The 26,881-nt window shown below is 32.8% G+C and overlaps 4 protein-coding genes across 7 annotated transcripts in view; 3 read left to right on the top strand and 1 right to left on the bottom strand.

Moving 5' to 3' along the window:
• LOC130897547 (ceramide phosphoethanolamine synthase) overlaps nt 1–8,604 on the top strand; it is an 11,402-nt gene extending 2,798 nt beyond the window's left edge. Inside the window, exons 1-2 of one of the 2 annotated variants that reach the window (XM_057806466.1) lie at nt 1,266–3,704; nt 3,783–8,604. In XM_057806466.1, coding sequence (XP_057662449.1) covers nt 3,964–4,998 — 1,035 coding nt within the window. In that variant the 5' untranslated portion in view covers nt 1,266–3,704; nt 3,783–3,963 and the 3' untranslated portion in view covers nt 4,999–8,604. Of the gene's footprint in view, nt 1–1,265; nt 3,705–3,782 lie in introns of those variants that run through there. The other variant, XM_057806465.1, reaches the window with a different exon arrangement.
• The window catches only part of LOC130897543 (probable ATP-dependent RNA helicase DHX35), a 23,432-nt gene extending 3,943 nt beyond the window's left edge, over nt 1–19,489 (top strand). For both annotated transcript variants that reach the window (XM_057806459.1, XM_057806460.1), the window contains exons 3-11: nt 9,911–10,081; nt 12,192–12,332; nt 13,154–13,316; nt 13,477–13,791; nt 16,051–16,192; nt 17,278–17,564; nt 18,557–18,865; nt 19,013–19,166; nt 19,321–19,489. In XM_057806459.1, the coding sequence (XP_057662442.1) occupies nt 9,911–10,081; nt 12,192–12,332; nt 13,154–13,316; nt 13,477–13,791; nt 16,051–16,192; nt 17,278–17,564; nt 18,557–18,865; nt 19,013–19,166; nt 19,321–19,444 (1,806 nt within the window). In that variant the 3' untranslated portion in view covers nt 19,445–19,489. The remainder of the gene's footprint in view (nt 1–9,910; nt 10,082–12,191; nt 12,333–13,153; nt 13,317–13,476; nt 13,792–16,050; nt 16,193–17,277; nt 17,565–18,556; nt 18,866–19,012; nt 19,167–19,320) is intronic.
• Nucleotides 19,456–20,590, bottom strand: LOC130897546 (tRNA (guanine-N(7)-)-methyltransferase non-catalytic subunit wuho). The gene has a single exon (XM_057806463.1). It carries the CDS (start codon nt 20,588–20,590, stop codon nt 19,484–19,486), a length of 1,107 nt encoding a protein of 368 aa, XP_057662446.1. The 3' UTR covers nt 19,456–19,483.
• On the top strand, nt 20,129–26,881 carry LOC130897545 (WD repeat-containing protein CG11141). Of its 2 annotated transcripts, none has more exons than XM_057806461.1 (8): nt 20,129–21,009; nt 21,987–22,268; nt 22,681–22,841; nt 23,080–23,215; nt 23,729–23,934; nt 24,540–24,634; nt 25,070–25,870; nt 26,384–26,881. In XM_057806461.1, the coding sequence occupies exons 1-8, from the start codon at nt 20,785–20,787 to the stop codon at nt 26,488–26,490; spliced, it is 2,013 nt and encodes a 670-aa protein (XP_057662444.1). In that variant the 5' UTR covers nt 20,129–20,784; the 3' UTR covers nt 26,491–26,881. The 2 variants fall into 2 exon arrangements, with proteins under 2 accessions (XP_057662444.1, XP_057662445.1); XM_057806462.1 differs by having other exon boundaries at nt 20,691–21,009; nt 25,070–25,824.

Genomic DNA, 26,881 nt, shown 5'->3' with positions numbered 1-26,881 from the left:
GCGTGGTCGTTCTGGTAGTCTGCGGTCTTCCGGCTCTTGTCGGTATCCAAGTTTGTTTCCTCGACCCTGCGGCATCCGTTCAACGTGACCAAGCCAGCGTAGTACGGATGCGCTATTCTTCTTTGTCTTGGATTGGGTCAAGTACTTTCCTCTCACACGAGTTGAGTCTCAGTTCGTCTCTAGAAGCAAACATGATAACTGGCCTAGATCCTCTCTTTTGTGCGTCTGCTGAGTAGCCGGGATTTCAGCATCTTCTGGGTCCCGTTTCCAGCTTTCACTTTCTCTTGTATCTACAGTACAGTCTCGTTATTTTCGCGTGAACGCTGTCGTGTCTGCAGGGTCTATGCTGTGCGACATGAGCTGAGCTTCATCCACACTAAACCCTGCTCGCTTGGATTCTTAATTGAATGTAAGAAAGTCTAGATCTATTTATTTTCTGCTTAGCAGGTCAACATCGTCTGCGTAGGCCACCTTCTGTCTTAATTGGTTGAGTAAGGTAGAGTGGGCTGTAAGAAATAGACGCCTTAATTTCATATATACCACTTTTTTCCAAATTTGGTTTTTATCCTTAGGATTACCCAACAATTGTTTTAATTGTATTATAACTCTTTTACTCATAGAAATATTCCTTTCGGTCCATCCTAACCTAATCATTTTTTTCTGAGTGGTTCTAGGGGTACAAATAACATTTTTCAAGTGGTACAATAGTTATTTTCGTATGCACGTTTTTTAAGGGCACATGAGAGTGCCAATTCTAATGAATGATCCACGAAAACATTAGTTTTTATACACGAAATACAAACAAAATTGTTTATACCACAGCGAATCTGTCTCCGATGTAGAAACATATATAAAAGATAAAATATAACGTTTCTTATCAGCAGCAACATGGAGCGTCGTGAATTTATTGATTATGAATAATGAATAATCAATCAATAATTGACTGTGTTTAAAATAAATCCCCCATAAAGTAATATTTCATTAAGCATTAATAGAGGTGCAGAAATGTCAAGTTTTTTGAAACTTGTACCACAGTAAATTAGTAGGATCTGACATTATATGTATCTCGAATTTTGTCCTCGGCCATTTCTCGTTATTTTTTGTCAGCATATGGCAAATACGTTCATGTCTGTTAATCTATTTATTGCCATAGGTATCATAAATAAAGTCTTATCTAATATCAATAATTTTATAATAAATAATAGATAAATGATACATTGTAATATGATCCATGGTCCATATCGTTTGCAACACTAACCGGAATATTGTAGTGTTTTTAGATTGGTGTAAAAAATCAAGTAAGTCAGAAAATATATTGTTCGTTGTAACGCCAATTTTTAATATTCACTTCATAGAAAAATCAATATAAAGAATATAGATAATAATAATATATTTTATGTCGTTATATTCTGATTAAGTATTGTAGGAACTTCAGCTGTTTAAGTTAGATAAGACATTAGGTCAACACACCCACATCTATTGTCAAGATCATTTGTATCGGTTCCACCTTGTTCGTTACTCTTCTCTTTTCTGTAGACATGGCGATCTGGAAGCGATTAATCAAAGAAACGATTCCTCGGACCAAATATATCGATTTTTCAAATCGATTTCTTATACTGGATCGATTCAGTGGAAAGATATTTCACCCTTGATAAATGATATTCGATTTTTTCTGCTTAGATAAAAACTATAAAATTATTTACAATTAGGTGAATGTACTCGTAATATTGGGGTGTTTTAATCATAATAAAATAATTTAATCATTATTTATCGCAGGCAGTTCTGCGTCTAAAGTTTTTTCAACTTCTTGGCAACATCGCCAGTGATCAGCGGATGAACTAAAAAATCCTTGATTTTACTGATAAGAGATGGCAGACATTGTTAATTATGGTATCTCTCTTGTTTTCCATAAAATGGATTCATATTTACATTTTAAATACAAACTTGGAAAAAAATCGATATTTTAGACCTCGATTTTTTTATGAATCGATTTATCAGGTTGAATTGATTCAAAAATCGATCTTTTTTTCAAAGAATCGCCATCCCTATTCTGTCGATGGCGTCGCGCCCATTCCACGTATACAATTTTGGTGAAAAGAAGTTTGAAAAAACTGTAGATTGAAAAGCGACTACTAGAATTCTTACACTTGCATAGTTTCAGAGAATAAAATGCTTTCAAACTTTTCGTCAAGCTGTCAATAAATAAACACCACGCACTAAGAACACAGGGTATTATTACAAAGTCTATTTTTTTTTGTTGACATCAATAAGCAAATTCCATTGCTTAAAACGGAAATTCAAAAGCTATGCCTTACTTTTAGGAAAATTCAAATCTCTTATTATGTCATTAAAGTCTTCTAATGTAAGTTAATGAGATTTTGGCGGGCTCTGTGCATTTTCGTCTTAGAAATTGGGGCTTGGAATAGTGGATTAAAATACACTTGATCGATGAATATCTCTCTGAAGTCTGTGATCATCTATGTAGAGCCTTCTCCTTCGTGAAAGAAGTGAGACATATCATCCAGATTATCTGAGACGGCATCCTTTATGATGGGGATGGAAAATCTCTAAAGCAGCAAAGCATAAGCACGATAAGCACAGCAAGACCACAGCCTTTCCCGTTTCACTTACTTTAGACTGTTATAATTATAAACCTACACTACCGGTTAAATTTTTTTTTCCACCATACATGTTTGCGACAAATAATTGTTGTCTTGGTATTTGGTTCCATTCGTTTCAAAGATTTGACGTGGAAGTAGGACACTGATTTGTTCCTTTCCTGTTCTTTTTGTCCCACAACTTCACAATTGGGTTGAGGACCGGCGGCCATATCATTACTTTCAGTACATTTTTTTCCAATTCTTTCAATTATTCTTTGCACGGCTTCGAGGAAGGCTTGGGATCGTTGTTATGCCGGAGGATAAATTTTCTGCTCATCAGGCGATGGCTAGAACGTTCTACATTTTCCTTCAATAATCTTTTATGGTATTCTTTCTTGGAAATATCTTCAATTTTAACCAGTGGATATTCCTCTTCACTTTACAGCAGTCTCTTAATTTCATTTTCATGTTTCGATAGAGGTTTTCTCACCGCCACCCTTCCAAAAATGCCAGCTTGTCTCAAAGGCAGATCCCTAGATTCATTGATCTCTGGCCCCCTGAGTCGTCGATTACGTTTACTGATCAATATAATACAATCATCTTCAATGAATGCATATTTTTTCACGTTGTAGTCCACGGTATTTGTAATTCGGCGGCAATGGTACCGTAACTTTGCTTAGACAACCGATAATTCTTTGGTTTTACCCACTTTAAAACTTACATGTCCGATATAACGAGAACGGAAAAAATTTGAATACGAACTTCACAAAAAGATGTCTTGGTCCAAAAAGTATAAATCACAGAACAATTGGGACTAAACTACAATCATAAACACCGAAGATATAATTCAAAGTTGAAGAATAATTTACAAATCAGCCGGTAATTGCAAGTTTTAACTTGTCACACTCGCTAACAAAATATAATCATGATTTAAACAAATAACGGACACTATTATTTTTAGTTTGTTTCGATCTTTGCTTGAAAATATGAAAGAAATTTGTCGAAATGTATTATTTTGAAAATTTAACGAATGGATTATGGGGTGGGTAAAAACTTTTGACCAGTAGCGTAATTTATCGAAAATTACAGTTTTCCTATCACCGAGTAAGTAAAAAAAATTAATCGTTCGGATCTTATACTATTTAATATTTAAAAAACGTCCAAACAACCATTTCTTTTCAGGTAAATGAACGCCAAGTGCTCTAGCCGTACTTCTTCCTCATAATAAGAAATCCAAATCGTACTTCCCGCACAAAAGTATGCAATATCCAAGAAATTTTTCATTATTTAAGACTGACCGCCTTCCACGAAGATACGTACCCTAATATTGATTTTATCAAAACGAAAAACGAAACTTGACATAATGATTTTTCCTTCATCGCAAATTAGCAAGTTCCTATTAACTTTGCTAATTATAATTTTATTATTTTATTTCTACATGGATTTCAATTTGTATCTCAGATTACAAAATTATCCTTTAGATAACGATAATTCGTCAGCGATTACCTACGAAAAAGTAACGTGGTTAAGCTGTCGAATAAATCCACTGTGCGAAGTAACCGTAAAAGGAGTTCTTTTAGACCATACTAACTATTATGTTTTCGGTCCGTTGGTCCAAATAATCGACAATATTCTTAGAATAAGCGACATAAAATGGATAACCCCCAATTCTATTAGTTTCTTTCATATATTCGTAGCGATCCTTAGCGCGAAATGCGTCACCAGCCATAGTTTGACTTATAGGAGAATCGGAGTTTTGCTATTCGAAATAAGAACCTGGTTAGATGACCTAGACGGTCACGTAGCCAGAGCGAGGAAGCATATTAAGGGGGAACGATCCGAAATCGGTACAGCGGGTTATTACGTCGACGGTATCTGCGACGCAGTGGGTTGTACGGCGTTAATTATTGGCGTTTTCGTATTTTTAAGATACAACCCACCTAGAAGGGGATACATTCTACTTTCTACTACGTCTGATAGCAAAGAGCCTAATATTTTACATAGTTTTAAAGTAACCGTTAAAAAAGTTGCGAAGACCGTTTGTTGCTTTAGTTTACAACTCATCATTAGTTCCACGGCTTGGAACAGATACATAGCGTTGTATCAAGATTTGTTAGAAAATTACGATTTACCTGGCGTCGATAAAGTAAAACAATGCGACGTTTTCAAAAATTCGTTTTTCTTTTTCGTAGCTTGGCTGTGGCGAGTAATAAACGTTCATAATTTATTACATTTATTATTACTCTCGATATTTTGTGATAAGTTATGGGAATTTTTGAGGAACATACAATACCTTGGTTATGGTGTATTAATATCTGTTATATGTATTACCGAAATTAATATTATAGACGTTAAAAATTTTATATTTTACTCTTTGAATGAAACCGAAACCGTTTGAGATCGTGACGTATTTTTTGTATGCAAAACTGATTTTTTTTATATACGGTATGTCGTACTTAAACTTAAACTAGTGAATCTGCTTCGAAGTAAGTGAAACGTGAATCTCTAATATTGTTTTTCTAATAAACGTTTTTTCCACCTCATCTAGCGCAAAACGAATCTGCTTCACTTTTTTCTACCATTTTATACTTTACATGTCCGGAAATTGATGCGTTAAGGTTCGAATATTGAAATTTATTGATCTGAATGATACAGTTTGTTAATATTCTTCGACCTTCCTACATCAATACACTTTTTCCGTCAAGATTTCTCTTTCTAGAAGAGAAATCTCCTTCAGCGACCTCGTCTTAACGGCTCTAATGCATTTCCAAATGTTATTCTTTCAGCGATTTATTGAGCCAACGGCACAAAAAGTGTGGCGGGACGATGTCGGGGCTGTAGACCAGCTGGGGTTTAACGCTGATCTCGTTTCGTTAGAAAGAACGATTGAGTGGACGCATGGAGTTCCAAGAATCTTCGATCTCCACTGTTGACTCTTTGTTTTAATCGTTGTAACACTTTATCCAGGTGGCGGAAATTCGGAGTGTCTTCGACCTTTTCTCGGTCAACATTCTGTCTGACTGGATTATCGATGGATAATCATTCCTAAAGATCTCCTGAAGAATTGCCAAAGTTTTTGCTGGTATTTTATTCAGTTTAACGCAAATTTTGATCGAGTACCGCTGCTCGATCGTTTTATTTTTCAACCCCCTGCTCTAATCCAACCCTCATATCGTTCCAGAAGCTCGGAGCTCATTGCGGCTCTGTCCGCTGTGTTGCCGAGCAAAGAAAGTGTGAAATATCTCGAAGCCAAGAGCCAAATAGGCGTTAATTGCTATAATAAACTCAAAAATTCAATATAGAATGAAGAAAATTGGGATTGAGCATTCACAATTGGACGATTTTCGGGATTTTTCATAAATAGGTACGGTAATGAAATAATTTCGTTTTGACACACTATATAAATTCAATAAAACGTTAGTATCATTTCCGGTTGTCGCATAAAATAAAAAATATTACAATGTACATTGATATTTATAAAAGTTTGAACATACAAAAAAATTGTTTGACCTTTCGGTTACCAATTTTTCTAAAACTTGGCACAATGATAGTTTGAAGCAAGCTGATTAAAAGCCTCGAAATATAAATTCCAAAACCCCCAAAAGCCTCAATGTGCAAGAAATCTCAAATCCAAGACCCTCTTCAACTCCTTCGAACGCCCACTGAAGTGTCCGATGGTACCTTGAGCGGAAGGAAATTAGTTTTGGCCAATTGTTCTGAAACTTGGCACAATGATACTTCGAAGCAAGCTGATTGTAAGTCTCAATGGACACTACATACGAAACCCCCCCAACCTCCCCAAAATTACCCCTGAAGAATCTGAACTTGAACTCTTCAAGGGTAGTTTTGGTGCTCCATGCCTATTGACCAATTATTTTTCTTTCAGGGTATCTTCGGATACTTCAGGGGTAGTTTTGACGGTGTTTTGTACCCATTGAGACTTTTTAATTATACCCAATTTGTATAAGAATCGAGTTTTTTGAAAATAAAGTGATTGTGTAAATGATCGGTCGTAGAAAAAATAATGAATGCAATTTAACGGCTGTTAAGAAACTCGTATACATTACGACACTCGTCAAGGTTCGTATTGTAAATTTCTTACATCGTGTCTTAACAACTATCATTAAATACTTGTTGTATAATATACTATAATTAAATATTTAATTTATTCGTTATCGAGAGTTATAATAAAAGCCACGCCATCTTAAAACCACAAGAAAAAGTTGCTCCTCATGATTAATCGCTTTACGATACACATTTTTTACTAAATTTACCGAACTTTATACAAAATGTCGAGAACGGAATGACAAAGAAATAGCGTTTAAGTACAAATTGCTGTTAATTTATTCTAATTAACCTTTTTTATTGTGTACCTGTTTACGTACAAATCACTGGGGTTATCCATTTCAAAAGTTATTTATTAGATAATGTACTTTGGAAACAAATATTATATACAAATGTTGTATTAGCTCATAAATATATTTATTATATTATTGTTATATTTTTTATAGATTTATATTTCTTTTTTATATTTATTTTTATTAACATCACGTGGATCGAGTCATTGAATATATATATTAAAGTTAAGATGTACACAAAGTGGGATTTGTCAAATTGGCTAAATCCAACACCTTAAATTAAATCGGGCGGTTTTGATTTTCTAGATTCTGGGAGGTTTTGGGATACTGAATAAGTCCAGCAACTCTTAACAAATTTACGGGCACGGATTTTCGAAATTTAAAAAAATTTTGAATCGCGAATAACTCGAAAACTATGAGAAATTCGAAAAAAACTGCCGTAACAAAATGTTGAATAAAAGTATCGTAATTATTTGTTCCTAACCTCAAAATTATCACCGTAAAATGGATTCATGTACACAAAAACATTTTGAATTGCGGATAACTCGAAAACTATGAGGATTTCGATACAGACTGCCGGGACAAAAAATGTGGAGCACAATATTATGTACAAAAAAAGTTTAAATTTTTTCCTAACCTCAAAATTTCAATTATAAAATGGGTTTGAACGTTCAAAACTATTTTGAATCGCGAATAATTCGAAAACTACTGGAAATTTAAAAAAAAATTTGGAGCAAAAAATGTACTGCACTAAATTCTCTACAGATTGGTCTCCAAGTTTTTTTCCTAATCTCAAAATTTTTACCGTTAAATGGGTTCATGTGCACAAAAACATTTTGAATTGCAGATAACTCGAAAAATATGAGGATATCGACACAGACTGCCGGGACAAAAAATGTGGAGCACAACATTCTGTACAAAAAAAGTTTAAATTTTTTCCTAACCTCAAAATTTCAATTATAAAATGGGTTTAAACCCTCAAACGTATTTTGAATCGCGAATAATTCGAAAACTATGAGAAATTCGAAAAAAACTGCCGTAACAAAATGTTACATAAAAGTATCGTAATTATTTGTTCCTAACCTCAAAATTATCACCGTAAAATGGGTTCATGTACACAAAAATATTTTGAATTGCGAATAACTCGAAAACTACGTTGAGGGAAATTTACTCAGAAAGAGTGGCTCCAACGAAAAAATGACTAAATACATTTTTTGTAGAAAATTTTGTGCACTACTTGTGCACTTTTTTTCAGATTCCTCTTATAGTTTACGAGTTATTCGCGTTTCAAAATTTTTTTGACTTACAAGATATCGAAAACCCGTACCCGTAATTTTGTTAGGAGTTGCTAGACAATCAGAAGCGCTCAATTTAATTTCGGGCTTAACCCGATTTCACCTGTACTAAAGTACCTGGCCCAACAAAGAAAAAACAACAATTTTTTTTCTTTCAAACACCCATGTAAGATAATCTTTCAATTTTTGATCATATTAGAAAAAATAATTATTGCGAAAGTTTAAGATTTGTATTTTCCATTATATATATGTTATTAATCATTAACTAGAGTGTTTTTATTCACGATAACTTAATATTTATGTTTTTAAAGAGATTATTACTTGGAAACGTCCTAATAAACTATTTTTTTAGTCATTTCGTTTTATTTATTGTTTAAAACCACTTCCTCATAGATCAGCCTTTGAAAATCGGATATGTAGTAGGGGTGAGTTTTTAAAGGTAAAAAAACGGTTTATTTTGATTTGCAGTAAAACTACAAGTCCTTTGGAAAAAAGTTAATGGTAAAGTTGCGACATAACATCAAAATTTATGTGAAAAATTCAAATATTTTCTCATGAAATTCGGTGAAAATTAACCTTTGTATGTCCCAAACATACTGTAATTTAAATTAATCTAAAATATTAATTTTTGTTGCGTTTTTTTTTAACTTAATATCGAAAAACCTGTTGATGTGAAAATGTGACATTACTTTAGTAAATTTTCTCAGAAAAACCTATAAATAGTAGGCATTTCAAAAAGTGCGGTACGTCGCATATTAATTGAAAATTTGGACATGAGAAAGCTGCGCGCAAGATGGGTGCTGCGTTTGTTCACAATGGAACAAAACCAGCGCCTGGAAGATGTTTCCATCGAGTGTTTGCAATGTTTCACAGAAATAAAGCCGTTTTATAACCATGAATGGAACGTGGGTCCATCACTTTGCCTCCCCCTCGCCGAAACAAAAGAACTGTCAAAACAATGGACTGACTGAAAAGGAAGAACCGGCTTCAAAGATGGCAAAGACCGTTCCATCTACAGGCAAGGTCAAGGGGTTCCTTTTTTTGGGATGCACGTGGGATAATTTTCATTGACCACCTTCAAATTGTAAACGAGTATTATGCGAATTTATTTCATCATTTCAACGAAGAAGTTAAGCAAAAACGGCCCTATTTGGTTAAGAAGAAAGTGTTGTTTTATCAATACAATTCACCAGCTCACACATACGTTATCGCAATGACCAAAATTAATAAATTAAAGCTTGAATTGCTACCTCATCCACCACATATCACCCCCTAGGATTATTTTCTGTTTGCAGACTTGAAAAAATGGCTCGGTGGCGAAAGATTTTCTATAAAAGAAGAGGTGATGTCTGGTACGTAATGAACATTGCTAGAAAAAGTGTATCGAGTTAAATAAATATATTTTTTTTCAAACTTTTGGTGTTTTCTCTGTTGGGCGAGGTACTTCTGGGACCATACTCGTATATTGCTTGGAGGCTTACTTCAAAGTATCCTCTTAACACCATAAAACAAAACAACTGACGTAGATCAGCTGTTGTCTTACATTCCCAAATCGGTGGGAATAATGTGTCATCCTTAACAGAGACTATTTTTTTTTAAAAAATCTATTGTAATAAAAATTCATTTTGAACCTGGCGTTTTTTCTCTTCTTTCGCAGTATCTAATTGAAGCAGAATGGCCAAAACAAATCGGCGTGTGCGAACCGAGAAGGGTGGCTGCTATATCTTTGGCAAACAGAGTAGCCGACGAAACAGGCACTCTAGTTCAACAAGATATCGTTGGATATGCCGTTAGATTCGATGCTTGCTACAACAATCCAAAAATTAAGGTAAGTCGAAGTTTACTAATTTCAGTTTTATTATTGATGACACATTTGCGTTACTCTTAAAAAATAGTCCAACAAACTTCCAGAGAGAATTTTTTCGGCGCTTTTCCAAATTATTTGGTACAAGAAAAACTTTTTTGTCCAACCCCAAGCGAAACCTTGCGGTGTCGAACATGTCGAACCCAAAATTTTGTCACACCAGGTCTCTGTTCATTCGATATGCTTTGCAAAGGAGAAAGAAGCTCATTGCGAGATATGGTTTTTTTAGGAGTGGGGTTTGGGTGATTTTTTGAGGTTGAGGTGGTTTCTTTTCGTGAGGCGCTCGCTCGATGTGAACGTTCCCTCTCTATCGCGCGTGGAATCGAATTTAAGTTTCTACTTTCAAGTTCTTCTATCTCTCCATTTGACTGGTGAATGAGTTAAGCATGTGACACCACATAAACACCGACGAGAGGTGCTTAGGATTCACCGAATAACGATCGGGAATCATCGAGGCAAGTAAGAATTAGATAAAAGGGAGAGATGGGAATGGGGGGGCTTCCTCTTGAGAGCCATTCTGCAAAAGCTAGTAGAGATGTAATTAAGTTTTCATGCACAGTTTAAGGTACTATCTATGTTTCCCCATATGAAAAGGGTGAGCATGCAGGCATTTGGTGGTTGTTCTTCATAAAATAACAATGCTTATAATGCTATAGAAACCGGCGAAAGCTGATCATAATTTTATGCGAAAAGTAACGATTTAAACTGATAAAAATCTAAGAATAAATTCGGCGGGCAGGAAACAAAATCTTACATAGTTTGAAAGATGTCTCGGACTTTAATCCTGTTCCTGTTCCAGCAGACTGCAACTACAGGATTATGCGCAATACGAACATTGCGTTCAAGTAATAAAAATAAACTTTCACGCTCCAGCAATAAATTGAACTAGTTCAATACTAGTTCGAGACGGCTACGCGCATGTCAACACATATTTTAGATCGTTTATCGTGCTTTATCAAGTTGTAAAATATCCATAAGATGTAAATCGGGTAATTAGTCGGTAGTGGAGATTACAGTGAATGGTCCAGTGAAACTATAAAAAAAAACAAACATAATAATTTTCCCTTTTTTCGTATCTGTTCCAACAGCAATTGTTGAGGACGTTTTCGTAACAGATTTTAGTTAAATAACGTACTGCTGGAACAAACCTTATTGATTGGTCTTGAATTTTATTTTCAGCCCTCGTTCTGGTACATGTTACTTACATCCCTTAGTATACATATTCTTTAAATCATGATGACCCTTGATAACCTTTGGTGTGCCCGTTTTACATAAAACATTAAATGAATACAACAATTAACATTTTTATCAAACAGGTGATACGTACGACCAATTATAGTTATATTTAACATAATTTTTACAAATTTTATCTATAGAATATAATTAGGTATGTTATCAACAATTTTTTATGGGAATATTTCTACTGTAGGACGTTCGACGTTAACGATTTTCATAAAAAGCTTGATAGCACCTACACTTTTTCAAGTAAATATCATTATTTTAATTGTATTGAAATTTTTTATATTTCAATTAAACCGGGTCGGCAACTGAGAACAGCGTAGTCCTGAGAAACCCGTGGAAAAACAGACACACATCGCTTGTAACATCGAAAGTTACTTTTGAGGCAGCTGCAGTTGCTTTGAGGAATCTCCTCGTGCGTTCCTGGTGACGGAGGAAAGTATTTTTCGGCTGATTCGCCGCCGGGAGTGCAAGCCAAGAGATTTAGCGAATTTTCAAAATTTATCTATTCCTACGTAGTTTTGGGTACACGGATAAATAATTGGGGGATTTCAAGAGATAAAGGCGTACAAAATTCTTTATTACTTTAACGTGCTACAGTGTTAAGTTTACTGAAATTCGGAAAATAACGGAAATGTTTTACTTAATAATTGTCGCTGTTCATACGGCGAGATTCACATAGGGAAAACTGCCCAGTACGCAAAGGAAGTCCAAAGATCCTCGACCAGAATCACTTGGATCAAAGGACAACCCCTCCAGTCCTATAGCGAACGTACCCCCAATGATCTCTTTCTAATTAATCAACAGGATAGTTGACAATGTTTTATTTTTGCAGTATATGACTGAAGGTATACTCTTAAGAGAAATGATGGCAGATCCACTTCTGAAAAACTATTCCCTTGTAATGTTAGACGAAGCTCACGAGAGGTCGCTTTATACTGATATCTTGATGGGATTAATGAAAAAGATTTTGAAGGTAGATGATTTTTATTAATATACGAGGCATGTTCTTTCAGTAAGTACCGTTTTTAAAATCCCGCGATCACGCATTCACGATGTCTTCTGCATCTGTCAACATTCCTCAGATGCCAGTACGGTTGTTTAAGTCTGTTCAAAATACATTCTCCAATCGAGAATAATCTCCTCCGTGCTATTCAAAACAAAAGGCCAAAAGGCCACGATAATCCAGTACCACATCCTGATTTAAAACCCAGGGAGTACTACTTCGTTTCAAAGAACATCGAGGTGTTGAATATATGTTCGAATGATTGACAAAACAGGCGGTAGACATCTTTGAAGGCGAAATTCAACAGCTTAATGGAGAATATGGCAGGTCCCTTATTAACTAAACCATTCACTAACACTTATTACTAAACACTAAACATCGTTTGGTTGTTTACTGTTCACTATCCCGATTTATTCACTTTCTCAGGCTGTTAGAGACTTTATTCATATACTATCTCACTTTTCAAAATCTTCTTAGCCGTAAACAAATTAAAAGGCTTTCTCGGTCTCAACATAATGTAAACAGTTCACGAAAACAATACAAAAAATCTCCGCCTCACTAAACTTTAGATTTAACATCATTTTAGAACAGGACCGGCTGCACTGTCTATAAGATAACAAATTTATGTTCTTTTTTTAACTGAAAACGGTACTTAATTAATAAAAAAAAGAAGCTTTGCAATTAATCTTCAACAGAAATTCGATCAAAAGTAGCCGATAATGATTGTTGTTTATGTGAGTTTAGTTTATTATAGGCGATTTCTTCTTTTAAATAATGATGATTCTGTATAGAAACGGAAAGAACTTCGACTAATTGTAGCTTCCGCTACATTGGATGCCAACGAATTACAGCAGTTTTTTAATGAAAACCCTACCGGCAATAAGAAAAACGACACCGCAGTTATAATGTCAGTGGAAGGAAGACAATTTCCTGTTGATATATTTTACGTAGCTGGTAAGTGATCTATGTGAGCTACGCCCCTCATTTACCGCTCGTAATATACTACAAATTGATATAATGAAATATCTTTTTTTCAAAACTTAATTACAGTTATAAAATAATCGGTAATAGTGGGCTCGAATATAAATAAAATTGTTGTATATTTTGTTATTAGAACCAGTGCCATGCTATATTCAAGCCTCTGTAGACACTGTTCTAAAAATAAACTCGTCGAAAGAACCAGGAGATATATTGGTATTCCTAACCGGACAAGAAGAAGTGGAACGAACAGTAAGACTACTAAATGAACACGAAAATTTAATCGAACAATCAAGAAAAAAGGAACGGATGATGATTTTGCCTATGTACGGATCATTACCTCATCACGATCAACTAAAAGTTTTTAGACCAGCACCGGATGGTTGTAGAAAAGTTATTGTCGCCACTAATGTCGCCGAAACATCGGTTACTATACCCGGAATTGTACACGGTAATTATTTATATTTGAATCGATTCATATTAACGAAAAATTCACGATTGGAAATATTTCTAAATGATAACCGGTAGCCAATTAGATGGACTGCTACTTCTCCTGTTCTCCCATTGAGGAAAAAACAAAACTAGTTCTATTAGAACTAAAGATGAACCAATGGAGATGTTTTGCCACATCGAAAGCGAAAGCTTTAAAAGGTTATGTTATAATTTGTAAGTTATTGAGTGCTTAACTTACTCGTGGTTGCTTTATTTTTGAAAATCCCCTTAAGACCAAAGATAGATTAGTTGGATGCAGTTTTGAAGGATATTAGAATTGAAGCGAAAAAGTTATTGTTTCCTTTTGGTGAATCCCAGAAGTTCAAAATAACATTCTAAGCAACTTACTACTCCTTATCAAACGATAACACACTTTAATTTGCGATTAACGAGCTCAAAACAAGTTTGAATTAAACATATTTTCCAATCGATTTAATATATTGAACCGTAAAGTTCGAATTTACCATTGAAGCATTACACCACGAAATTACCTGGACTCCTACTTTGGCCGAGAAAGTGGCAAAACATCCGAAGGATTAACGCCGATCTTCCACGACTATATTCTCTTGGCTGATAGAGTTATAGACAGAGCGAGGACAGGGTTTACCAATCTCTATCTCTACTCTTGAATTCATGAAATTATTATCGTTTCCACCACTCGAAACTTCGACATTACGGCGATCCGATCAGAACTGAAAGTGGTATTCCGATGTTCTTTCTCTATCCATGACCAGTTCATGCCTTCTTGAACAAGCTCTCATACCTCGTTCGCTCTATCTTTAATATCACCTCTATACCTTGGCTGCTCTTAATTATTTCGAAAGAGTCGAGTATTTTGAATGCCCTATTCCAAAATGGTTTTTACAAGTAACGAAAACAATTTTGGAAATCATTTCTATTGTTTTCAAGGAGTCGAAATCCATTATTAATTCCTAAAAAAATGAACGGAGTTATTTCGAATGGATACTTCCAAAACATGTCATTTGAACGCATCAACCAGTTCTTCAAGAGTAGGAAAACGTTGCCCTTGCAATTTATTTTTGATCTGCGGTAATAAATTGAAATCATTGGATGCCAAACAAAGACTGTTCCTCGGATGACCCATTAATTCGATGTTTGGTATGTTCAAAAACGTTTTTATTTAAACTGATGGGTAAGAGAGCGCGTTGTCTTGGTGGAGAATAATTCTTCTTATGCGATTGGTTTCTCTAATTTTTTTGAACACACAAATGCTGAAATAACATTAAAAATTGGCCGTTCTACTTTGTTGTAATGGAATGGTGTCCAGTTATTCCAAAAAAACAGTCGATTATTTGGTTCGAAGTGCTTCGAGCGCCAAGAACTTTGTTGGATTTGACTCGTCTTGAAGTCTCTAGTTTAGGATTCAAATGCATAAATCCATGATTCGTTGCCTGTCACGATCTTATAGACGTCTTTTGAAGCACCGTGATTGAATCTTTTGAGCATTTTTTGCACCAATCGACACGAGCTTTTATTTTTGAGCGATTGTCAAGTTATGCGGTATCCAACGCGAACAAACATTCTGACAGCCAAATGTTCATGCAATATTGAATGTATGCGAGTAGAACTAATTCTTAAGAATGCCTCAATCTCACGGTATGTCTCACGCATCGATGTTTTATGGTACAAGAACCGATTTAAGATGACCTTCAATAAATTTTTCCCGTAGCGATCCGTGACCACGATTGAAGCGAAACACGGTGAATCGAGATGAGGCTTCATCTCCAAAATTCGAAGCGAGTCGCTCAACACAGTTCTATTGGTTTAATCCACGTCGAAAGTCAAAGAAAATCATCGCACGAAAATGTTTCTGTGAGCAACTCAAATAGCAATCGTGTGACAACACGTTTTGAGTACGTTCACCATTGAAAATGTCAAACTTTTTGATGGAAATGTCAGATTAATGTAATGACATCAGTGTTGCCACCTCACTGATTGTTCTGTTTTGCTACTTTCTTTTTGCTGTTGAATAAAACTTGAAAATATTTTCATTAAAAGCGTCTAAAGAAATATAGAATCTTTCAAGATAGTTTTTTCGTTGGTTCTTTCAATTTTTTACCACTCTTTCTCTGCCGAAGAAGTTCATGTAACTGTATGTGTAAGAAGTTTTGCTATTTTCCTTTCGTTGAAAAGAATAAGAGAAGTACCAGTCCAGATAACTGAATAATCGACAGTGTGTACTTACATTTTTTTCTAGTTGTTGATTGTGGATTCGTTAAATTGAAATGGTATAACAATGAAGCACACACTGACAGCTTAATAACTGTTCCTATTAGTAAATCTTCAGCAAATCAAAGAGCTGGAAGAGCAGGACGAGTAAGATCAGGAAAAGTTTATAGGTAAAAATCTCTTCTAATAGCTATTACTTGCGAATAGAATACTTTATAAACAACTATCAAGGAAAAAAAACCAATTTAATGTCGTATTTTGAAATTTGAACTGCTGGGAACGTAAAAGATCCGGAGGAATGTTGAGAATGAACGCGAATATGACGCCGGTTCGCTATTAAACATAACCTAAATTTGACATTTGACACGGTGTAGGTGTGTGAAACCTGTCAATCGGAATTAATCGGGGTTAATCAACAGTTCTTGTTATGGACTTAACCTAACTTGGTTTTCATATTTTTTTTTTGTTTTCTTCGACATGGCAAATTTAAGAGCATCAACACGTCACGCTCTGGGCCCTGGGGAAAGTTTTAACGGTAAACTTTCCCACGGTGTGAAAACACAAAAAAATTCAGTTTATCAATTTTGGTTGGGACTCAAGAAATTCATTCAGTTCCTCCGGTCTTTAAGTCTAGGTTTTTTTGTTCCATAGCACTTCAGGAGCGCTGGTAACTTGTTACAATTTTCCAGTTGAATAACATGATGAATATTCGGTATACTTTTTATAGCATCTAGTGGAAAACCCATAGTGAGAACGACTTGTACTTCTTGTTTACTTCAGCCAAATATACGGGTAACACTTTTTCGGAAAAAAAGAAGTAGAAAGGCACTAAAATGAATATGTTTACATTAATTTTCAAACCATTCGCAAAAGTGATAAACAAAAAGTTATGCGGTTTTTAGTCATTGAATATATAATTAGTTGGGGAAAATTAATAATAAAATAATTATGAAACATAGTTTTTAATGTTTAAAGCAAGTTATGGGAACGTTTCTAGTAACCCGACACCGCTAGACTGCTGAATTGCAATCCTACGGATACTTTTCATATTTTAATGTGATAATGAGATATTTTTTAGCTTTCGTGTTGTAAGGTCTCTCTTTTAGTTTGTAGAAACAAAAATTATTTTTTAAAAAATAGTTTTAATAAACTACAAATTTAATTAGCATTTAATATGAACCATTGTTACATAAGTCTCCACTGGGACTATTAATATGAACCAAAAGGTCTCGAATATCTTATTCTGTTATTGTAGACTTTATACTGAAGACTATGCGGTAAAGTTGGCTGATAACACTCCACCTGAAATGGTACGAAGTAATTTAACGTACCCAGTGCTTCAAATAAAAGCATTGGGAATAGCCAATATACTAAAATTTAATTTTCCCAGTCCGCCTCCTCTAGAAAATTTGAAAGGCGCTTTGGAAATTTTGTATGCGCTCGATTCTATTGATATTGACGGGGAACTGACGAAACCTTTAGGCTACAACATGGCTGAATTTGCTTTGGATCCTTTATATTCGAAGGTTTTATTAAGTTCAGGTGAGAAATTACCTTAAACACATTTACATACCTACTAAAAAATTATCAATCAAATTGTAACCAATACATTCTAGTTGGTTCATTCAAACTATTAGGGCCAATTCTACAACCTAGAGTAAAGCTGGAGATGAAACTAAAGTTTAAACCATGGTTTGAACTCTAGTTTAAACAAAGAATAAACAAACTTGCTTTATTTTACAAGTCACAGTTAAACATACATTTTACTCCCAGTTGTCACAAATATAACCAAAGTTTTTCCGATATTTGTTTTAAAGTTGAATTGTATAAACATAAATGAACTAAAAGCAATTTGAAATTGAAATTTCCATCAGGACGACACATGGCCAAAAATCACGGATTGCACGTCAAATTGGTCGACCACCCACGACTTTTCCCTGTATAACCTCAAAGTTTCTTGCCGGAGAGAACAAAGATGACAACTATTATTAGGAAGAGTTAAAAAGCTTAGAGCATTGCTGGACTAGATGTATAAACTTAAGAGACTATGATAAAAATTAAAATGATTATGGGAAATGGTATTTAGCAAAATATTTCCGTCATAGAGATATACCACCAAATTATTAACTTTGTATTCTGTATAATTTCACCTCAATGCTCCCATTATTTTGGCGTGAATGTATTTTTAAACATGCATATGTTTTACATCAATATTCGAACATGTCTGTTGCTATGTATTTCCAATACTGTGTGAGCCAGCAAAGTCCTGATTTTTTTCCACACACATCTCACCTAAATTAAGACTTATCTATAATTTCAGTTCAATGATCTCCCTTATACGAATAAATGAAATTCAACCTAATTAAAAGTGTTTAACACATATGTATCTTAGTGGTACATACCCTATACCAAAATTCTCGGGAGAGTTCTGTAATTGACTAAATTTATCTGTCTACAGATAATATCCATTATAAATATTTGTTAATTCAAGTTTTATAATTCCTGGATATGAATTTTCTAAAATCTACTTTTAGGCGAATTCGGTTGCTCAGAAGAAATCCTCACAATAATAGCAATGCTTCAAGTTGAAACAGTGTTTACAAAACCTACCACTGGAAATTCTGTAATAAAAGCGAGAATACAAAAAAGACTTTTCGAAGTAGAAGAAGGCGATCTTATAACATATTTAAATGTATATAACGGTTTTATCCAAAGTGAGATGTCACAAGGGTTCTGTCATAAGAATTTTCTAAGTTACAAAAGTTTGAAAAGAGTTGTCGAAATAAGAAATAGATTGGAGAAAATGATAAGAAGTTATGGCATTCCTATTGAATCGTGTCTAAGTAAGTATTAGCCGTAACTCTCACAACAATAAGTACTTCTAAATGAATCACCTGTTACAATATATTTACATATTTGATTATAACTATACATATAAATTGATTTATCCCAACCAAATTTCATGAATCTAATATACAATCTATTTTAAGGATCTACAGAAACAATAAGAAAATGTTTGGTTAAAGGATTGTTTCCTAATGCTGCATATCTTCATTACAGCGGTGTTTATAAAACCATAAGAGGAGATATTGAATTATTTGTCCACCCAGATAGCGTTCTATACACAATTCCACAACCACAATGGTATGTTCAAAAATGTACTGTTTTGTGTACACTTTTACCTAAAATTGATTAATAATAAAAGAATCTACTCTGCCTTACACTAACATTCACGCCATTCATACTGTTATATCATAAAATAGGTTTTATTTATTATATTTCTATTTTATTGTTTCAGGGTTCTCTTCTGTCAAGTTGTGCACACAACCAAGCTATTTATGAGAGATATAACTGTAATTGAAAGTGATTGGCTATTAGAATTGGCACCGCACTTTTATTATAAAACTACTTTTCATGAATAAAATGTTCCATACACATATAAAAAATATATTTTGAAAATGTTACAATCTTTGTTTTTTTCTTTCCATATAATCTTGTACATTATCATATTTTCTTTTGTAGAGTACTGACACATCGTTAATATTAAAAAATTTTATTATATCCTTATACTTATCATACAAAGTAATAAGCCATGGTTCATTGCTTTCCTCAAAAACATTATTTACAAGTGTGTACTCGCTAAACTTATTACTTAACACAAAAAGTTTGTTACATAAACAAAAACTAAATGGAATATCCACTTTCAAAGTCGATACCAAACTTGAATTAAAATTGGAAATATCTACAGTGTATAGCTGAATAAATTCATATCTATAAATTGAAACTGCTAAATAAACAATTTTATCAAAATATATTTGCATATCTATTATAGGTAATGCAAATATTTCAACTTTTTCTTTAATCATTTCTTCAGAAAAGTTTTGCAGTAAATTTTCGTTTTGAATAAAAGAATTAGTGTCAATTAAACTTAACTGTTTGCCTCTAACAAAATCCCAAAATCTGATAGTACCATCTCCTGAAGAAGATATTAATATATCTTTCAATATTTTCAACCTATTCACAAACTCTGTATGGCCTAAACAATAACTAGCGATATTATAACAGTTTGGAAAGTGTGATACTCTGATCTTCTCATCTCTATCACTAGTTATTAAATACTTTCCACAGTCACTTATAGCTATATCTAAAATTACACTTAAATGTCCAAGAAGTAGGATAGGTTCCAGTTTCTCATCGTGAAGTTTGTATAAATATACATCACCCGTTTTATCTGCTACTAAAATATCGTCGGAAGGCGTGAAGCGTGCTATACTAGGTGCACGATTCACTATAAATGTCTTGACTATGTTAAACTTCTTGTCGTATACTAAAATTTGTTTATTTTCTGTTGAAATTAAAATGTAGTCCTCTGTTTTTGAAAATTCTAATGATATTATATTTCTTTCTTCCCGTTCTAGAACCTTGATTTGGTCATCTCTCAAATTTTTAGGTATAATTGGTTTTGGAATTTTCAGATGTAGATCCGTTGAAATATCATATCTATATTGAATAACGTTATCAGCGTAAGTAATATACATTTCAGGTCCTTTTTTCTTCAATAAAACCATAGTTAAAACAATTCATAAGCAAAAATAACCACGAAATGTTTTCATAATAAAGGTTGTTTTCTTCTTCTCATTTTTTTTGTATAAATCAAGCAGACATAAATAAAAAAGAAGAATATGCCCAACTCTAGTTTAAAGTACTGTCAGAATTTAATATTTTTGATTAAAGTCCCATAAAAATTTATCTTTATTATAAAATGGCATTATCTCAAAATAGTTTACGCCCTACATTAAGAGAATGGGCTCCGTTGACCGAACTGTTAGCAAAATTGCCGACAAAACATCAGAATGGTTTACTTTATCAAGAAGTAAAAATCACCTGTATCGATGTTTTACCCGAGTTCATAGCTGTTGGGACAAATGTTGGAATTGTTTATTGGTTTGATCGAAGCACAAAGGATATACAGAGATTGAGATGTGAAGTAAGTTTTTCATAATGGATTGATTATATTTTTATGTTTACTTACATATGTTTTTGAATCTAAAAAAATTAGTAGTGCGAAAATTGGATCGCCTTGTTTATATTGTCTAACAACCAATTCTTCAAATTAATTTAGCTTATTTTTGAAATTGAAATTCACTAGGCCCTATTTTATGTTTGAATTGAAAATTTAATAATTGAAACAATTTGTAAAATTTAAATAAATCTCCATAACAAAATATTTGTCGTTCTCAATCTTATCTATATACATAAATATTTTGTCTAATTACATATTGGGAAATATTTAATTACCATAATAATTGAGAATTTATAAATTTCTTAATTGGCATAGGTATTATATGTATGTATATTAGGGTATCAAGTACACTTTGACTCAAGGGATCTATTGAGTCCCTCTTTATTTCTGCAATACTGGGGAATCTAGTGTTTACAGTTGATCTATTAATCCTCTTAGAATGTGGGATAACTCTAGCTGCCAGAGATCTTTGTCTTCTGTTTTAAACACTCCAAGGTATAGTGCTCTGGAGTGTCTCACACTTTGAGAGATTATGGATATAGATTTTGTTTTCTGTCCAACAGAATCTGCACAATGCATTATCTACTGAGTCTAGCATCTTCAGTGTGAGTCTCAAATATTTTCCATCTGTTTGCCCCTCAATGGTTTGCCTGTCTAGCTTAATGGGCATGAGATTGGGTTTTTTCTTCCTAGTGAAGGTAATTAGGTAGGTCTTATTTGGGTTGACATTTAGTCCTACCAATTAACACCACCTTTTTGTGTGGTTGAGTCCTCTTTGATCTATATTACAGAGTGTATTCTCAAAGAGCCCACATAAAATTTTGTCTATTAGTAAGCTCTACATAAGCATGGATATAACTCCCCCTTGTCGACATCCCATGTAGTAGAAGCATTAATTAATATAACATAAAAATATGTTATTTATATAGTTATTTTTTTAGAACAATATTTCAGTAACTGTCCTAAAAATCATATCTACTGTTGACTACATGGTAGCATGTGGAAATACAGTCGGTAATATAAGTATTTTTCAAATACCTAAATCATGTCCAGATAATCTACCAGAAAGTTTAAAGCCAAAAAATAAGCAGGTAGAAAGATACACTGTAACGTCATTGCATAAATCTCCTATAAGTGCAATTGAATGGTCTAAGAATGGAATGAAATTATTTTCTGGTGATAAAAATGGTTGCGTGGTATTAACAGAGATAGACTTTTATATGGTAAGAAATTCAAATCATACAATATATAATATTAATTAGATAAGTTTTTTTAAAGATATTCAAAATTAAGTGAATGATAAGAACTGTAGTTTACCATGATAGTAATTTTATTTAGATGAATAAAAACATTCTATTCAGCTTAAAATAATTATAAACATTAATCACTACTCATTACTAATACTATGCTCCTTTACATTTATCAATTATATTAACTAAGCCATTTTCAAAATAACTTGCTTGATAACTTGGTTAGCAAAATGCTGATTAGACTATATTAGTATAATGGTAATCACCATCAACAGTTCTAGAAATTCCAACTTAGCCATCTCTTCATAGTTAGTGGGCATTGTATATGCTTGCTTGTTTCGAATAACACATATATTTTTTTCTTTTTGCATAATTTTTATTACAGCACATTTGTAAATCATATGATATTTTGAACGAAGCCTATGAAGTAGTTCAATTAAGTTACAATAAGCAACGACTTTTAGTATCAACCACTTACAGAAGTATTATTTGTCAAAAAGTAGAAAAGTGGAAAGTATCACAAGTAGGACTAAAAGATAGAAAAGTGTAAGTTACAAATAAAGTAATTTGTGAATGTTTTTGTTATTTGATTTCAAAAATTTTTGTTGTGCTAATATCAAAATCTGAATTTTTTCATAATATTTATAATCACAAATATCAATGTATCATATATTGTAGATTGATAACAACAAAAGAATATTATCTGATCCATTCTTCATTATCACACTTATATATTTACTTTATCCAACAAATATTTGTACTATGCTGGTAATCTATTTTATAGACTTGGTAGTTTTGGAGGTATAATATATCAATACAGTGAAAAACCTTCAGATACTTGTTTGTATTGTACAAGACCAGGATTACGACTTTGGTTAGCAGATATTGAAGGAAATGTAGAGAAAACACTTCTATTCAAGGTAAATTATAGTAAGATATCATTGTTATGAGAGAAACTTTCCTGGCAAACACAAATTACAGATACTAGATATCTTTATATTTAATTCCTCTAAGAGCCATTGGAAGATGGTACTGCTTCTTTAAGAAAATTATTCATGATATTCCTTTTTATTTATTGCCATTACAAATTCCCATATTCAAAAGGCGTTAGCTGCAGGCATGGTTTCAGCTTCTCAGTTTGAGGGGCACGAAAAAAGAAACAATGAAAAGAAAAAGTGAAACTGTGGTATAGGTAAATTTTCCTTACTGAAAAACAGCAAATCCATATAAAGAAATAAAGACACTATTTACATGAATCATTTATTAAATAAACTTTTTCAATATAATAATACAAAGTCCTTTAAAACAACTTTTAGATGAAGGGAGATTAGGTTTGACAGACATAATATCACATCTAGTACCTGTAGTTGGTATTTGGTAGAAGAGTTCTTGTATAAACAAGCAAAAATATATTTACCTTTAGTTATTTTCAGGAAATTTTAACTAAGGAACGTCCAGAAGTGCCATTAATAAACCCAATTTCAATACATTTGAGAAGGTTAAAACCACAAAAGGAACCTGCATTTGGAATTTTGTTACCATTCAATGAAACATTATTAGTCACATATAACAATGATGTTCTATACATATTGGATCCCAAAGAAATGGCCATTATTTCTACAGTTAGTCACTTGAGAGGGTGAATATTTTTTCAAACTTCAGTTACTACACAAATGTTGAAAAATTACAAATCCCACTTCTTTTTAGCTTCTGACTAAGAAAAAAGTCTTTTGCCCTATCTTTCCTTTGTTATTGAATATTTCTGATTTATTTTAATAAAAGTAAAATCCCTTGAAAGAACTCATCTATAAATTTTTTCAAGGTAATTAAACCAGCTCCAATATAGATGGAACCGAATATTAAAAATTTACTTTACCTCAAAAAAATCGATAGATTATTGTTTCATGGTTGTTAGTTTTGTTATTGGGATATATTTTCCATAATATTCCAGTATCAGCTCCTGTGGCAGTTTTTGAACCATCTTTATACACCTTCTAATGGTCTTAATTTTGAAAGTTTAGGTAGCGTAAATTTTCTCCGTCATATTTTACAGTAAAGTTCTTAAGTAACATGTCATGTTGTTGAGGCTGATATAACAATGTATGTAGGAACTTGATTAGATTTATGTTCATCTAGATTTAGTCGATTCGTTTTGATTAAAAGCAACATGTTACTTTTTTTATTAAAAACCTGTGCAAACCAATGCATTTTCTGTGTTTAAATATTTATTAAAATTATTTTCAGAATCTTGAATGTTGCTACACATAAAGATGAAATTTTCATATTGGAAGAGGATCGTAGTATAGTGAGGATATCAATTAAACCTGAAATAAATTGTGGTATGTTTTGTATATGAAGTTTTTCATAATTATTATTGACATGTTTTCAGCTGCTTATTTTATTGACAATACATTTTTCATTGTGTCTTTTATCTTTTATTGACTGTACTATAGAATATTTGAAACAGCTTTACAGCTCTCTACATGGTTTTATAAATATTTATTTATTTTTATGGAAGATTAAATTAATATCATTATTTAATAGATTTACTTGATAGAGTCTTTTCTACCTCTTCCAAATCTAATTTTTTGAAATAGTTACAAATTTTATTTGCCAGTAGTATAAAACCCAGAATTTTAAAAAAATAAAGTTAAAAACTAAATTTGTAATTAAGATACAAAATTTTAAAAAAAACTTGTTTTGATTAAATATAAATAAATACAGATACTTAAAAATTGTTGGCAGTAAATTAAATCTTATTTATTTTTCAACAGGAAATACATTCGCATCTACAAAAGAGACATTTCTGCCACTGAGCTCTCTAAAAGATTTAACATCAAAATTACAATCAAAAAATATAATCACAGCAATGCCAGCGTTAGTAGAGAGTTCCTTTGGACAAGATCTAAATATTCACACTGATGACACATTAATAATGAATGCAGAGGAAGCCAAAGAATCTCCAACAGCAAGTGGAAGTTCCAATTCCCATATTCATCGAAGATTTGAAGAAATTGGTAAACAAGAATTTGAAGATAATATTTTATATAAAAAAAGTAAGCGTAAGAAAAAACGTTCACCCATGGATACCAGTACCTTGAGTATAAGTTCTAATAGTTCAGAAGAAAAGGAATCTAACTTGACCAGACCAACAATCATGAATTTAAGTACTGTAGGTGTTTTGCCTGATTTAAGAAGTCCGGAATCTATAAAATATGATATCGAATATAAAGAAAAAATATTAGCAGATGTATTGAATTTAGATAAAATCAGAATACTGGATATAGAAGATAGTTCTGGTGTAAATAATGTTTCAGACAACAAATTTCTTGATGATAAAACTTGCAAGCAACATTTAATTGATCAAGAATATACTTTTAAGCAAAGCTCTAGTAAAATAGTACCTAAATCAACATCATATTCAAAAGAAAAAGATAGTTGTACCATATCTTTAACTAAATCTGAAGCTCAAAGCAGTTCGGAATCAACTGTAACGAATTTACACAAAACTCCAGAACCTACTAAAAAGGTACCACATGATACAACTTTAATATCAAATGTTTTAGATCCACCAGGTAGGTCAGAATAGGGAAAAATGTTATATGCAGTATGACATAACATTACACTAGTCATTATTAAAAATTAAAAAATCTGAATATTTTTGAAAACCGATCTGAAATGAGATTTCAAATACGTTAGTTCATAATTTGCAAAAAATTGACGTTTGTAAACTATAGGTTTGTTCTTAGTAGCTACACTGGCAAAACTAGTTCAGGAAGTGTACACTAAAGCGTTCCTTGAAGGTCTGAATCACATCAAATAACCTCAAATACAACAATCAACAAATGCTCCATTGCTCTCTGCACTATATCGTTCTTTGTATCCGATCGAACTAATTCTATACACTCATGAACTGGCTCTGGTCCAGTTCCATTGTAACTACCAAGAACAAAACTTATATCCCTGAAACAATGTCCTCAAATAAAACTACTTGAGCTGTGATTAATTAAAATTCCACTTTTATTAATGACAATTGTAGTGGTACCTGGATAATAAATCCTATGGTTGAATTGTATCACTTCTTTCAGCTTGCATGAACATCCCAAATACATGGGGAGTAAGCAACATCCGTTTAAGAGATCGAGCGATCAATGTGATATCTGATGATTCTCTAAGTGACTGGGAAATTGTTTAAAAAATACTCACTAATATTTTTTAATAAATATAAGCCTAAATGATCTAATGAAATTATAGTCAAACATAAACAAGGTGGTCCAGATTTATGTATGTTAATTTCTAGAGCTGGTGGTAGATACAACACTTTGAGGGATGAATTGGGAACCTAATTTTTCCAAATATCCGTTATCATACAGGATGGGGTAGGTAGTGATATGAAATTCGTACTGAAACCGGTTGGTAGATATTTACTCACTCCTTTAAATAGTTGTACCTTCCTTATTATTTAGCTCTAGAAATTAATGTAGCTAGAGCATATATTATTTTTTATTTTCACATTGTGATATTTTCGTTGCTACAATATTTATATATTCTTTTTATATTCAATGAATAAAATTATGACAAAAAAA

The sequence above is a fragment of the Diorhabda carinulata genome, chromosome 8, assembly GCF_026250575.1.
Source record: "Diorhabda carinulata isolate Delta chromosome 8, icDioCari1.1, whole genome shotgun sequence".
Lineage (NCBI taxonomy): Eukaryota > Metazoa > Arthropoda > Insecta > Coleoptera > Chrysomelidae > Diorhabda > Diorhabda carinulata.
This window is presented reverse-complemented; position numbering and strand designations above follow the sequence as displayed.

Excerpts from the sequence above, each read along its gene's own strand:
- LOC130897545 (XM_057806461.1), top strand. The coding sequence starts at position 20,785 with ATGGCATTATCTCAAAATAGTTTACGCCCTACATTAAGAGAATGGGCT. Across the intron at positions 21,010-21,986 it reads TACAGAGATTGAGATGTGAA|AACAATATTTCAGTAACTGT; the intron begins GTAAGTTTTTCA and ends TTATTTTTTTAG. Across the intron at positions 25,871-26,383 it reads AAATGTTTTAGATCCACCAG|CTTGCATGAACATCCCAAAT; the intron begins GTAGGTCAGAAT and ends CACTTCTTTCAG.
- LOC130897546 (XM_057806463.1), bottom strand. The coding sequence starts at position 20,590 with ATGGTTTTATTGAAGAAAAAAGGACCTGAAATGTATATTACTTACGCT.